At 44.3% G+C, this 15,103-nt stretch overlaps 1 protein-coding gene across 2 annotated transcripts in view; it reads left to right on the top strand.

Annotated features, from left to right (window-relative positions):
- LOC119379081 (uncharacterized) overlaps positions 1-15,103 on the top strand; it is a 63,683-nt gene that overhangs the window by 41,060 nt on the left and 7,520 nt on the right. For both annotated transcript variants that reach the window (XM_037648249.2, XM_037648248.2), the window contains exons 11-12: positions 11,208-11,403; positions 12,089-12,297. In XM_037648249.2, coding sequence (XP_037504177.1) covers positions 11,208-11,403; positions 12,089-12,297 — 405 coding nt within the window. The remainder of the gene's footprint in view (positions 1-11,207; positions 11,404-12,088; positions 12,298-15,103) is intronic.

The following is a 15,103-nucleotide window of genomic DNA, read 5'->3' as shown; positions in this document are numbered from 1 at the left end:
AAAGGGATATGTTGCAAGTGGAGCAGAAGACGTTTGTTCTGTTCTGCGCCTTTCTTTTTTCGTAGCAAATCTTGCAATTTTTCCTCTTCATTCTTTTCGGTTGGTGCCGAGCGGGGTCCAAGGGTGAGAAGGGGGGGAGAAGGGAGCACAAGCTTGTGCGACTTCGTCGTATTCGAAAATCTGCTGATTTCTTCCCTAAATGCAAGCTGGCCGAAGTAAGTGCTTCGAGAAAGTTCGGGCAGTTCTCTTTTCGGTGCTCCTGGAATAGCATAAAACTGTTCAGGCATGCATGTCCACACAGTGAAAGAACAGTGTCTTCCACCAGCGCACGCATTTTCTAAGCACGTTGTACGTGGCAATTATTTGGTCGGGTTTGTCAACGCCTAACATTCCACCCAGGGCTGGGCAAAGATACTTTGAAATTGTATCGCAATACGATACAAGATACTCAGGCAAGAAGTATTGGAGATACAGATACAAGATACTGCCGCAAAAATTGTATCCGATACGGTACTTGGCAATTGTATCTTAAGATACTTCGATACATTCTGAAATTTGTTATTGTAGATCCATATAATGTAGCAGCAAACGCCTATGCACGAAAATGTCTGCTTCAAAATTTCTTAACTGTGACCTATTTTGTTTCACTTGAATGAAATGTCCGTTAGTATCTCAAGAGTTTTGCCCTTCTTGCTCAAAGTACATTAGTTTCCTTCCAAAATAACTTATTGGGGTTTGTTTTAGCTTCTTCATAGGACAACTCTTTGTACACTTCGCTGACAGCGGTACTTGCTTTTTTGCACAGCTTGCCGACTATCTAGCAGGTTGCCATATAATCACAATACCTTCAGTAAGAAGCCTTCTCACGACGGCGCAAATAACTGTTTGGACTTTTACTTTGTTTGTAAAAGACAGCTTGCACAATACCGTATATCCAGACAGGTGTACAGCAGCAACAACGCTGGTAGCGACATTTTCTTTTGGGGGGGATGCATGGTGTATACTAGGTGTTTGAGCCATTTCGTTAGAGGCCTGGCCCCCACACATGACTGTCTTCGTCTCATTTGTTTTTATTTTCTAAATCGGTATGTTCGTGAGCTGCACAGACATGACTGGTCTCAAGCATTCCTTTCATGAGGAACATGTGGTCACCATATGTGCTAAAACATAACCGTGGAACAAAACCTCTATATATTTCAGAATCCGCGTCCAGATATCAGCCATTCTGTACATCGCTATCGATGTTTCTCGAATTCTGACTCCAAATTCCCTTCAGAAAGGACCTATATATGAGATATGGGAGAGGCTTCCTTTCAAACGTCATTCTGCTCAAACTCTCTCCCACCATCTTCACTGTCCCGGCCCTTGCAACTAAATTTAGTGACTGCGGCCCGCTGGCTATAAGCTCAGTTTGAGACCCCTGGTGTACACGTAGATGACGTAAAACTGCATTGAATTGTCATATTCTACTTATCTGCTGGCGTAAAGGATTCTTTCTTGATATACTCACTAACGTGCAATCTTTTTAGCAATTTTTCAACGAAAGAAAATGTGCAACACAGAAACGTCTCAGACGTATTGTATAGTTCCATAAACCGTCGCAGCATACCGCCGCTATTCGCTCTATTGCCACTTATAGCTCCCATTACGTTGCGATTAGTAATGCGAAAAATATTTAAGAAAGCCTGAAACAGGAAACAAATATAAGTAAAAGAGAGAGGTGGTTGTGTATCAAACATTCACATTGAATGAGTACAGAAACACAATACAGACGGCGCCCATAATAGCTATGAGCATGAAGTATTGTCAGCTTACCTGATGAGACAACAGAAAATTGAGTGCCTATGGAAAATTGCCCGAAACGACTCGTTGGGACACTCATTAGCAAAAGAGAGCATTCAGCAAAACAAAGTTTCTCGAATCCCCTTCCTAACATCTTTAAGATGGCTCCTAGGATTTCCATTATTATAATGCAAGCTCAATTTCGCTATTTTCCTAAGCGGTAAGCAGAATGTTTTGTACTGTTTACGCAAGGTACGCCAATATTATTATATATTTGTTTTCAAAATCGCCTTGGCAACGTGTAAATGTGTAAACAGTTGTGGAAATAAAGTAGACAGAAGAATCAAGCAGAGATCTTATTTTGGGAGCGCGTTGCAAAAGACATACTGCAGTTACCAGAGCGGAAAAACAGTGCAGAGATTTAGGTAGTGTAAGGGATGTAAAATGACAGCTAAGAAAGCACCTGCGCTAATAATCAAATTATGATTTCATAAATTCTTTGAATAAATGTAACAAGAAGTGAAAAATACGGTACGCCAAGATAGTTTCTTTTAGGTAAACGCTTGCTCTTTTAGATCTAGCATCAGTACCAGTGGTGCTAACGTTGTTAGATTCTTATTTGCGTATAAATTAATTCACGGCATGCATGTCAAACTTACATCCACGAGATCGATCAAATCGCTGATATGTAAAATACACGCGGCGCAAAGGAACCCCATTCTTGCACGCATCACATTTGTTACGGAGCAAGACGCAAGAGAATCTTCTATAACAACACTGTAGCAACATCAGAATTTGCGCGATAGACGCGGTGCAGGACAGTGGCTAAGAGCAAGTGTCGCGGCATTGGCGCAACTAAAAAGAAAATAAATCGAGTAAACAGAAGGTACGTGGACTGGGTGTAGACGTCCGCGCGCTTGTTTTCCACATCTTCTGCCCTCACTGGCGTACTCTGGCGGAAAAATAAAATTGCGTCACTACCCTAAGACTTATTCAAATGGCTTAGTGGCACCAGTACCAGTTTGAGAAGTGGAACTTGGCCAGCGATTATTGTTTCGCACGGTTGTGTTGCGATAGAAATATCTTGTATCTTAAGATACACGATACATTATCGAATGTATCAGAAATACAGATACAGATACTCGTCTTTCGAGAAGTATCGCGATACAGATACAAGATACCCATAGAGTATCTAAGATAGTATCTCAGATATATGTATCTTCGATACTGCCCAGCACTGATTCCACGCTGAGGCAAAAACCAGTCAAAAAAAGACGCCGGACAAGGGGAAGAAGTGACACACACAAGGACTGGACTAGCAACTGTGCTTTATTAGCTGACAGCACCTCCCAGAAGAACCACGGCGCATGCGCTAATCACGTAAAACCATGACGCCAAAACCCAAAACAAGAAAAAGCAAAAGCAGAAATTGGCCTACATAACGGCCAAGAATCTACCGCCAGAGTGACACGAACTCGCATTCCTTCTGTAGTAATAAAATAGACGTACTGCTTACACAATCATCGCGGTGCGTGTTTATATGATAAGCCTCAAGGATTTCGCGCTCCTCCTTGCCCCCACCTCTACCTAAAATCTTAACATTGGAAAACAGCGGCACACAACCACAGATCTGGCAGTGGTGGGGAAGATTAGCCCCGTCTGACGTGTTCAACGAATTGTGGTGCTCGCGCAGTCATTCATTCAAGCATCGGCCAGTTTGGCCGATGTATACTTTTTTGCATGTTAGCGGAATCGCATACACAACATGTTTCGCAGCACGTGTTGCTCGCGGAAACACTAGCACTCCGGTGTGTTCTATTCGGCATAAAACCAAGTACACTACCTGCGCGAAACATATTGTGTATGCGATTCCGCTAACATGCGAAAAAGTATACATCGGCCAAACTGGCCGATGCTTGAATGAACGACTGCGCGAGCACCACAATTCGTTGAACACGTCAGACGAGGCTAATCTTCCCCGCCACTGCCAGATCTGTGGTTGTGTGCCGCTGTTTTCCAATGTTAAGATTTTAGAGAGTTGGGGGCAAGGAGGAGCGCGAAATCCTTGAGGCTTATCATATAAACACGCACCGCGATGATTGTGTAAGCAGTACGTCTATTTCATTACTACAGAAGGAATGCGAGTTCCTGTCACTCTGGCGGTAGATTCTTGGCCGTTATGTAGGCCAATTTCTGCTTTTGCTTTTTCTTGTTTTTGGGTTTTGGCGTCATGGCTTTACGTGATTAGCGCATGCGCCGTGGTTCTTCTGGGAGGTGCTGTCAGCTAATAAAGCACAGTTGCTAGTCCAGTCCTTGTGTGTGTCACTTCTTCCCCTTGTCCGGCGTCTTTTTTTGACTGGTTTTTGCCTCAGCGTCATGTACCAACTGACCCAGACTTCGACGTTACTGATTCCACCATTGTACTCATGGACAAGGAGTGGCTTTTTTATGACTCTCGGAGCCCACTGGGCCCCCCTTTTCATTTGGCGGGAACATATTGATTTGCAGTGTGCATAGTGCTCATGAGGTTTACAGCACGCCGGTCTTTCCACTACATGTACAGGACGTTGCCATCGCGGATCCATCGAACGTCTCCATGCTGTGCCTTCTTTTCCCATGAAGAGTCCTTCAACTCAACTGGGAAACATCGGTGGTCTTTGCGAGTTGTCCCACATGCAAGAGTCTTGCGTTCGAGGAGGTGTTCGAAAAGTCTTTTTGAAGTATAAAAATTGTCCATGAAAAGTTTGTATCCTTCGTCCAGGTACACTGTGCAAAGCTTGTTCACCACGTCAAAGGCTAGACCATGTGGTCCTGGTGCCTCACGCTTTCCAGTATACACAAAAAATTGCAGGGTGTATCCTGTTCTCGAGTCCGCCAGCACTCAGAGTTTATACCCAAATTTTGTCACCTTGTCTGTAATGTAATGCCTAATTCCTGATCGTGCTTTAGGTTTAACCATGCGCTCATCAACGGAAAGGTCACGCTGTGGTTGGAACAAGTTCACAGATTCCTGATTGATGTGCTGCAGTAGCCAGGACACCCTCCAAGTCTTGCCATCTGATGCCACAGCTGCCAAGTCTTCTGGATCCCCTACACTCGGGAAAGACAGCAGCGCGAAGGAACGGTCCCTTGGCATTATATTTCGTGGGCGAAGGCCACTGAATATTCCTGATGCTCTCCAGTACAAGTGCAGTTGTGGCACTTCGACAATTCTCATGTAGATGATGATGCCAATCAATCTCAGCATCTCCAGTGGTGTAACTTCTTCCCAGGAGCCATCACGTCGAGAGTACGTCTGCCGTTCCAGAATATGCATCCACGCATATTTATTTGTGTTGTCACACAAAGTCCTTACTACTTCTGTCGTGAAAAACAACAGAAAAAAATCCAGCGCTCTCGAGAATCGACGCGCGTCGCTACGCAGCGCTGCTCCGACATAGGCACCGGGTTGTCTCATGGATGCAAACTTGATCCGGCGCAGTGTGTTTGGCAAAATATCCTGGCCGTAGGTTGTTGAGACCCTAAACACAAAAATAAAACCACAGTCAAATGTGAAGCGTGTTTTTGTATCAATACTGCGCGAAGTCAGAAACGAAGCTTACCTACGAGCACCTGTTGACATCCGAGGCACTTAAGTGGGAACGTCTTCATCAGAGCTGAAATCTGACGATCCCACATCGTTACTGGATCCATCACTGCTGCTTGGATCATCAAAATCAGCAGTAGAAGCGGCTGAAGTGCTTGCAACAGGAGTCCGCTGTTGCGGCGCGCGACGCAGACGGGACACCATTCTCGACAAACACGACGCGACCTTCAGTTTAAAGTTCCACTTTCGACGGCGCCTCCGCACGCAAAAAAAAAAAAAAAAAAACTGAAAGAGTAGTTTTCAGTACGCATGCCAGATGGCGTTAGTTGTCTGTAGCGCGGGTAGCGCGCCGGTTTTAAATTTTGCGGGAGATTCAAAGTCACCGGAACTCCGTGTCCGATGGCCTATGGCGCCGTACTGAAAGAGTTAAGGTCATGATGCGTGCTTGACGTAACTACTTTCCCCCGTGCCATCCCTCCTTGCTTAGCTTCCAGCGCGTTCATCGGAACGAGAGAAAAAGCAGTTACAGCGTGCGACAAATCTCTGACTTCGCTTGTACTTGACGGATTCTAAAATTTCTTGCGGCGGTCAATTTTTGAGGCAATAAACTCCTTTAGTGAAGCCCTATGATGGTTACTTTTAAAAGTGCTGCAGGGTCCTTTTAACTGACATGGCAATAAACCAGTGATAACCCGCCATCTTTCTCATCATATGTTCAGCACTCGAAAAGGGTTGATTGGAGGATGTGTGTCACATCATAAGACAGACAAAAAAAAAACCCAAAAAGAAATAGAATGCAGGAAAGGGCACTATACAATACAGTTGAACCCACTTATAACGATCCCAGATATACGATCTATCAGTTATAACGACCATATTTCGGTGCACTGACGATTTTCCTATGCTACCCATTGAAATTGCGTCCACATATAGCGAAGATTTTTCGAAGCCCCCTACTTTTACAACAAACACTTCAGACACGGTCTTGGTAAAATATGGCACATACGAAGCTAAAAAAAGAGTTAAAACAGGCCTTCTAAAGCATGAAAGAGGCATGCGCTCGCGCATGCCCTGCTCCCGTGTACTTGCGACAAAGATAGCCTAGATCGGCGAGCACCGCACACTGATTTCAGTCGCTCACTTTCCAGGCGTTCCTTCAGTGGCAGAATGGCACTGAGGATTTTAAAAAAAAAGGACAGAAAGAGGAGGCAGCATGAAGCCTTGCGGTCAGCTTTTGCACGGCAATCTTTTCTGGCGCCGTTCTCTGCAGCTACAACCGCCTATGATAACCTATGCCTTAGAATGCAAGTAGCCATTAAATGCAGTAGGCAATGACGGCGATAACTTTTCGGCACATAAAAGTTCACTGCGTCGACGCCACAATGTGCTGCAAAATGTCTGTCGTCTTTTCGGTTACGGCAGAGACTGGTCGATAAATGATTGCGACTTCCGCGCGATTGCGGCGATGCCTTCACGGATAAGCATCAGAAGAGGGCGAAGGTGAAGTGGCGGCTGGCGATGAATGTGCCATTATGACTTATTGCCGACAATCTTATCACAGTCATCTGCAGCTATCTACTGAGCTGCATGTGTCTGTTTAACCGTCGGTGACCATTACGTGGTGTTTCGATTAAGCGAAGAATTTTACTGTGCCGTACATATAAATCCAGCCAAATGATCCTGTTTAATTCCGTTAATAAGGCATTTTTGTTTAACCGAGTTTCGATTATTGGAACTTCACTGTATCTTGTTGGGCCAACACAGTGACAGCGAGTTGTTTTTATTTGTTTCTGGAAATGGACCTGCACGAGGCAGCATTGAACCAAGGTGCAGCATGTTTGGATTATTGGCTATTAAAAGCATACAGCACACTTGCAACAGTGCTGCACTGCATGCACTGCTGAACAGATAGTTGAAGATGCTTGTAAATATAGGGTTGTCAGTGATAAGTTGTACTGGCATGTTTGTCAGTGTCTGCCATCAGTCTAGGCTTGTGTGAATATCAGTTTTTAATTTTAACTGAAGTCAAAGTGAATAGTAATTACTAATGAATAGTTTTGAAGTGAACGGTTCGAATAGTGGATTTGCATAAAACCGTCACACAAGTTCGGGATGTTCCTAAATCCAGCACTTGTGTGCCGGATTACGAACACTGTAATCCGGATTTGGTTCTTGGTTGGTTCTTGCTAAAAAGAAGACAGGTTCATCTCCGGACTCTGTTTATTTTCAAAGTTCGCTTATTCGGAGAATGCAAGTTGAGCGTTTCTTACAACTCTAGTGGCACACAAAATTTATTTACAGGCTCTTGCTCACTCTTGTGATTCAGTCTGTACTTCAGATTTTGTGGTAGTTGAGGTTGTGGGAGTGTTCAGCGTTCACTTGTAGTGCACTGTTGTGACGTTGTTAAGTGAGACATCGAGCACACTCAGTGTATGCTATTTCATGCTAGGCTTTCCGTCTACATGCAGGCTAAGCACTCCACTACCCTTTTTTCCTGTCTCTTTGTCATCTTTGTCCCTTCAATCTTTAAGTATTGTGTTAATTCGTGAAAATGTGCAGTGCCACTTCAGCCAAACTGCCAAGTTTTTTTTAACTAAGCCCATTCCGTTCTGCACGGACAGAGATGGTGGGCTTCTTCGCTGCTTTCGCAGTCCTCAGTCTAGCCTATGTGCACGATGTCGGGCCTAATGAATGGCACGCATACCACGACATTCTGCTGACCACCTCTGCCCTTGTCAGGTTAAGCCCGTGGCACACGGCCTTAAAAGGCGGCATTAACCTCCTAATGCCTTAAGATTTAATGCCATTTGCATGGTGCCACACCAGCAAATCAAATTGCATTAACATTAAAGGAAGAGAACCGCTCAAAACATGAATTTAGATAAACCCACTAATGAAAAAATTGTCTATTGTATTGGCTAAAACGAGCCCCATTTTGCTGATGAGATGCGGATTTATATTTTTATTTCTTCACTAAAGCCGCGAAAAATGGCTTTTTGTGCCCCACATGGCAGAAAATCGAAGATGCAGAAGAGTCCGATCACATGACATTTTGCTGGTGTACACGGTTGATGGTATCTATGTTAGTATTGAAATTCAGTACACTTTTTTCAATTATATTCTTTTCTAACCTAAAATGTGCAGATGTAGTGAGAACAGTGGTGCCACCTTCACTTGATGTATGATCCGATGCTCCTGAGCAGTAGCATCAAAGGTGTTAGTTGAGGGATTAGCGACACCTGGCGATGAGTTTGAGATGTACCAGGAGTGCCTGGCTCGCGAGGCAGTAGAGGGACACGCTCTCGACGCCAAAGTTTGCTCATGCAATATACATGAAACATTTTACATAGCGTCCATCTCGTAAAAATATTTTATACATGACTTTTAACAAATCTCCTTGTTATTCCCTAAGCTAAATTTAATTCAGAATTGCAGTAGCTTTGACCTGATAGGTGCCATGTTGCTCTGGGCCGAAGTTGCTATGGTCATTTATTTGCAGCGTTGGTAAAAGACTGCAAGAAACTCAAGCTAATGGCACCATGGTATGCTTATTTCTACATTTCACTAGTCTTGAACACAGATTAGGCTTGTTAAAATGCGTGTTTTTTTTATTATTAGCCTTAAATTGCTGACTTCAGAAGTCACTACTACAGTATAACCTCGTTACAACGGATCTGTTTACAACAGACATTCGGATATTACATACCAATTTGCGGTGTTATGCCGACCTCCGTATTAGTTCCATTGATTGAGCTTCGTTTACAACGGATTCTGGCACAACGGACGTTCGGATATAATTGACTAAAATTTCAGGCCAGCAAGGTGGTCAGGACTCCTTTAGAGCGGACTTTTCTACCACGGTCATTAACTTCCGACTTCAAACATCGCTTAGCATACTTTCGGGACGGGAGCAGCGCACCGCGGATATCGACGTACCGATTTAAGAACGAAGGCCGCCGATCCCCGGTCTGTCAATGATCAGCTATGCCTAGCTGTAGCGACAAAAAAATGGCGCGCAGCGTGCTTGGTGTTGCGTTTGGGACGCTGACACGCGAAATTGCGAGCCGCTGCCACCGCTTCGCGCGGTCGCTGCGCGGCGAGCTTGGCCGGGGGGTCCGCTGCCGATGCGCAAAATGCCCATCCGCGGTTCTGAAGAGCCAGCGGGCGATGCGATTCGTTGCTTGAGACGAAGGACATTACGGCTTCTTCGCTTTCGCATGTCCGCTAGCGCGATGTTCTTGCCCGCAAAGTTCGGATTTGACTCGTGCATCGCCACCGTGAACGGAGTTAGGCCTAACCACGACATCTAGTAGAAAGCTCGGTTGCGATGTGCGTGGCCGTGGTGCCCGATGTTTCAAAGTACGTCATGCTCGATTGCGAGTGCAAAGAGTTGTCCCGCAGTGTCTTCGTCATAAGCTTCGAAGTGCTGATAAGAACCTCGAACAGCGGGTCCAACTAGTCAACGCTAGTCACACGTCTGCGATGTTCGCGACGAGTGCGGCGCGTTATCGTAATCTGATGATTGAGCTTCCGCTTGCAGCTGCCCAACTAAAGCGTTCCAAATTATCGTCGACCCGTAAACACAGAACGAGTGCGAACGCGTCACTAAGTAGCGCAATTTTCGACAGCCACGACCTGGCGATGCACAAGCAGCAGACGACGATCCCGAAGCGAGCATTAACACGTTTTGGCTGCTTCTGCGGTAATACCGCAGAAGCAGCCAAAACGGTGTTTTTCGTACGCTTGTTACTGAATGGAGGAGCCAGCTGAAACGGAGAACTTGAACGCGGAGAAATGCTCTTTACGACGAGCCCAAAATGGTGGCGCCCAGTTGCGCCGTTGCCGAGCTATAATTTTGAAAAACGCTTTTTTTATATTTCCGCAATTTTTGCCAAGTCGGCAGACACAAAACAAATTTTTTATAGCACTTCTACGTAGTTTTCATTGAAGATATTTTGGAATCAGATAGAAATGGGCTACAGAAACTGAAAATGCGATTTTCCTAAAATCGCATTTTTTTTGGTCCCCCGTTAAAAATAAGACCATGTTTGTGACTCTTAATTCTCTCCGGTTATAACAGACCCATTCAGTGTTTACATGAAAGTCTGTTGTAACAGTACTTGGATTTTACATACTCCCTTTACAACAGACCAAAATCCTCTTCACTATGAAGGTCTGTTGTAATGAGGTTATACTGTATTGACAACATCAGGTCAAATGCCATATGTAACCAAATGAATCCAACAGACAGTTAGGCCAAGAAAAGCATAGGGGACATTAATTGTTGTCTTTAACTGTAGTGTAGTAATTATGATGTAAATTGAAATTAATTAAGTGGAGGAAAAATCACCCTCTCCATCGGTGGGATCTGAAACCTTTGAATTGTGCGTCCGATGCTCTACCAATAGAGCTACCACAGAAGGCACTTCCCCATCCCCTTTGTTGGGTATTTCTGTTCGTGTAACCCCTGAGAGTGCCAGCTATTGCCACTCATAGCCAAGGTGGCAAGTGTGGAACACTCTTTTTGCCACTTGGCATGTGATCCTCTGCACGAGGCGGCAGCTGGCCATTAAACCCTAGCATGCTCACCTAAGGCATTCAGTCTGCTGGCCCGAGGACCTGGCTATTAATGGACAAAAGAAGAATTTTATCGAGGGACTCGTTTGAAGGAGTGAAGACGTGATGGCAGGAAATGCATGCACACAAATTTCTGGGGTTCGACGTTGTAACCCACTGCAGTAGTGTTACTGGTGGCACCCAAGAGAATTTCAAGTCATATTCCTTTGCCACTGTAGCTGTGTCTAGATTGTCCTATCAGTATTATGTCTGGTGGGTGCAGGGCCTTGAAGGATGCTGAGAAAGCAATCAGCCTGCAGCCCCAGCTGGCCAAGGGCTACTTTCGCCGTGCCAAGGCCCAGCTTGGCCTGCAGAAGTACAGCGAGGCTGCGGAATCATTCAAGAGGGTGCTTGAAATCGACCCAACCTGCCTGGAGGCTCGGACTGAGTTGCGCAGTGTGCACGTCTTTGAGATCATGGTGAGGCACCTCCTATTTTTCCATAACTCATTTGCAGTTCACGTCTGTAAATTTGACCTTGGTAGGTATTGAGGAATTCATATAGTTCAAAGTAAGATAAGCAGGATAAGAATAGACATTCAAGCACATTGGTGCTTCATTTTGAAGTAGAATTTATTCTTTGTTCTCAGTTTTAATGGGTTTTCACCATGTGCACCAAAATGAAATGCACACGTGATTTTGCAGCTCGAGAAATGTATCACGCCTCTATTTCTAGCAATTAAATGTAGAGAGAAACCGGTATACCTTCAGAGGATGAAAATTTACTTCCACCTAAACTTAAATCATCATCACTGTCAGACTGTCTATCCTTTCATTGTCCACTGTGCTCAACATTCTGCATTTCTTGAATGTCTTCCACAACCAGTGCTATTGGGATGGTGGCCTATGCCGTACGTTAAACTTTTCCCTGTTCTGCGTGCAATGCAAGACCGTGACAAGACTGACTTTGTTGACACTGTCATAGCATGTGCAGTAACTTCATTTTTGAGTGAGGTTTCATTACAAGCATGGCACGTCATCCTCACCAACAAATATAGGCGAAAACTTTGCCAACTAAATTTACTGCTGCCAGCACATATGCAACTCTGCACATTCTGTGCTATCTGTAGCAAAAGAACCCTGTGCATCACGTTTATTTTTTCAGAGCATGGGTTTCACCCAGGAGCAGGCTGAGTGGTCCTTGACCCACGGCAATGAAGATGTCCAAACGGCCATAAACATACTTTGTGGGCCAGATGCAGTTGTGCCTGATGTCAAGATGAATCCTTGCAACATGGATGGCTTTCGCTCTCTCTGGGTTGGCAACATTCAGCCTGAAGTCACTGAGAAGATGCTCACTGACCTGTTCAGGCGGTTCGTCTTTATCTTTTTTTTATATAATTCATTATTTCTTGGTCTTTGACCAGGTACCTCAGATTTCACTAAATGTACTGTTACAATGGGATTTGACCTCTGTTTAGGATAAAGCTTGTAAAGATTGTTAGCTACTGCGATGATACAGTGGTTACGGTACTCGGCTGCTGGCTGGAAGGACACTGGTTCGGTCCCAGGTGTGGTGGTCGCGTTTTGATCGAGGCAAAATGCAATAGACCTGTGTACTGTGCAACGTCAGTGCACATTAAAGAACCCCAGGTAGTCAAAACTTCCGCAGCCTTCCACTATGGTGTGCCTCATAAACACATCATGGTTTTGGCATCTAAAACTAAAAATTATTATTAGTTTGCAAGTAAGTTTTGATGCTAACACATCAAGTAGAACCTTCCACTTGCTCAGTAAACACTACTGCATGCATGACCTTTCATTCTGGGTGAGCCATGTGTTCTGAAGAAAATTCTTCGAAATTGACGCAGTTGTGCATTCCAGTACAGCCCTGGATGCAGAAAATGCAATTCTGGTAGCAATTTTCTGTCAAGATTGTTTGGATCACAATTTGGATCACAAGATTGTTTGGATCACAGTGCATTCTTATAAATGAAATTTATTTCAGTAGTACACTCAAACCTCATTATAACAAAGTCGCATTTGCCAAGAAAATAACTTCGTTATATCCAAAAATTCGTTATAAACGTTTATTTGTAACACTGTAGCTATTACAAGACTATTCTTCATTTACTTCATTATAACCGATAATTCGTTATATCCGTGTTCGTTACAACGAGGTTTGAGTGTATTTTAATCAAATAAGCACTTGCACACATGCCACTCGTGACTGCGTTGAGAATAATGATCATGAAAACAGGAGAACATTAGAAATGTTGACCAAAATGAAAAGGTTTAAAAACATTAAGACGTTTCGGCTTTTCGGCTTGCGTAAGGAAGCCGAAACGTCTTATAACGTTTCTAAATTTCTTCATTTTGGTTGGCATTTCTTATGTTTTCCCTTTTTCATCATGCCTCCTCCCGACCAGACGAATTAGTATTGTTGAACCATTGATTTCAGAATAATGATCTCTAGTGATGTATGAATAGTGTTATTTGTAGTCGCACATGTATTTACTAGGCTTGTGCGAATAGTAGATTTTAGGTTTGAAGTGAATTCAAAGCGAATAGTGATTTTGGTCGAATAATTTCGAATCGAATTCGAATAGTATATATCACATATTATAAAGGAAAATGAGCATATTTGTCATGACCCAACCAACCTGCACAATGTTTTTTTTTTTTTTTTTAATTGTAGCAAGGCATGTGCAAATGTCATTCTTTTTGGTTTAAAGGAAGTGGAAGCAACTTTGAATAGTAACAGGATTTGGCTTTCGGTAGAATACAAATGATAACCTGTAAAATATGTTACGTTTTAAAATTTACTATACTTGGAGCATATAAGCCGGTATAACAAGTTTTTAAACGTAAAAAATGATGAATCGATGTGAGGGTAATAGGTTCATTTAACCTTGAAGTGGGGCTTCGCGGCAGTGCGGATTTTTTATTGCGGTAGCAATTATATGGATAGTCTCGGCTGATTTTTGCCGTCGCCGTCGCCGCCGTCATGCTGCGTACAGTAAAACCTCGGTAATTTGTACTCAGTTAATTGGGAATCCCGGATAATTTGTATTATTTGCGCGGTCCCAAATTTTTACATGTAAATTTAACCGGATAATTGGTGCGGCCAGTCTGCGACTTCCCGGTTAACTGGCACACTTGGCCGCGACTTCCAAGATATGCAAAGGGTGTTGCGAATCTCGGAGGCTGTAACTAAAACATGCATTTTTTTTTTTTTATGTACGGATCTCGAAGGCCATGTTTTTTTTACCGGAAATACGTCGTAGACGCCATGTTTTAGCAATTGCCAGGCGGCGATGCGTGCGGTTGCGATCATGATCATCATCATCTCAACAGCGATGTTAGCCACTCTAGCGAAGTGAATGTTTTGTGGAGTCTTTGTGCCATTTGGATGTCGGCTGGCGAGCATTGTGCGATTCGGTGCGACTGCTCCATTTGTCTCCTGTCTCCGCTTGAGTGTCTTCCCTGTGAATTAGTTGATTGAGGTGTGCTTGGAAGGAAGATGCCGAAGTACAAGAGCTTGTCCCTGCACGAAAAGGTGTGCTTAATTGAAGAGGCCAGCAAGTCGACGGCGTCGAAAACGGCTCTCGCCGAAAAGCACCACGTGCCTCTGTCAACGCTGTGCAACATCATCAAGAATAAGGAGAAAATTCTCGATGCTTACAGCAAGACGCACTCGTCAAAGCGTACACGAGTACGCCCGCCTACGTACGCCGACGTTGAAGCAGCTCTGATCGACTGGCTGCAGAAAGCCAACGCAGCACACCTTCCTGTGAATGGGACCATATTGCGTGAGAAGGCCAACCAGCTGGCGCTGCAACTTGGACATTCTGAGTTTAAATGCAGCAATGGATGGTTTTACCGATTTAAGGAGCGCAACAACCTGACATTCGTGACTGTTCGTGGCGAGAGTGGCAGCGCGGATCAGTCTGTTGTCGACGGCTGGAAGGGGCGGAAACAGAACAAAGATAGAATCACTGTTTTGTTTGGTGCAAGCATGTGCGGTGAGCACAAGCTGCCACTGCTTGTTATTGGGAAGACAGAAAAGCCTCGTTGTTTCAAAAATGCACGACTGCCATCCAAGGATGACCTGATCTATAAAAACAACAAGAAAGCTTGGATGACGGCTGCACTCTTTGAAGAATACGTGCGGCACCTT

The sequence above is a fragment of the Rhipicephalus sanguineus genome, chromosome 1 (genome assembly GCF_013339695.2).
Source record: "Rhipicephalus sanguineus isolate Rsan-2018 chromosome 1, BIME_Rsan_1.4, whole genome shotgun sequence".
In the NCBI taxonomy this organism is placed as follows: domain Eukaryota; kingdom Metazoa; phylum Arthropoda; class Arachnida; order Ixodida; family Ixodidae; genus Rhipicephalus; species Rhipicephalus sanguineus.
Note: the sequence above shows the minus strand (reverse complement) of the source record. Positions and strands in the feature narration are given on the sequence as shown.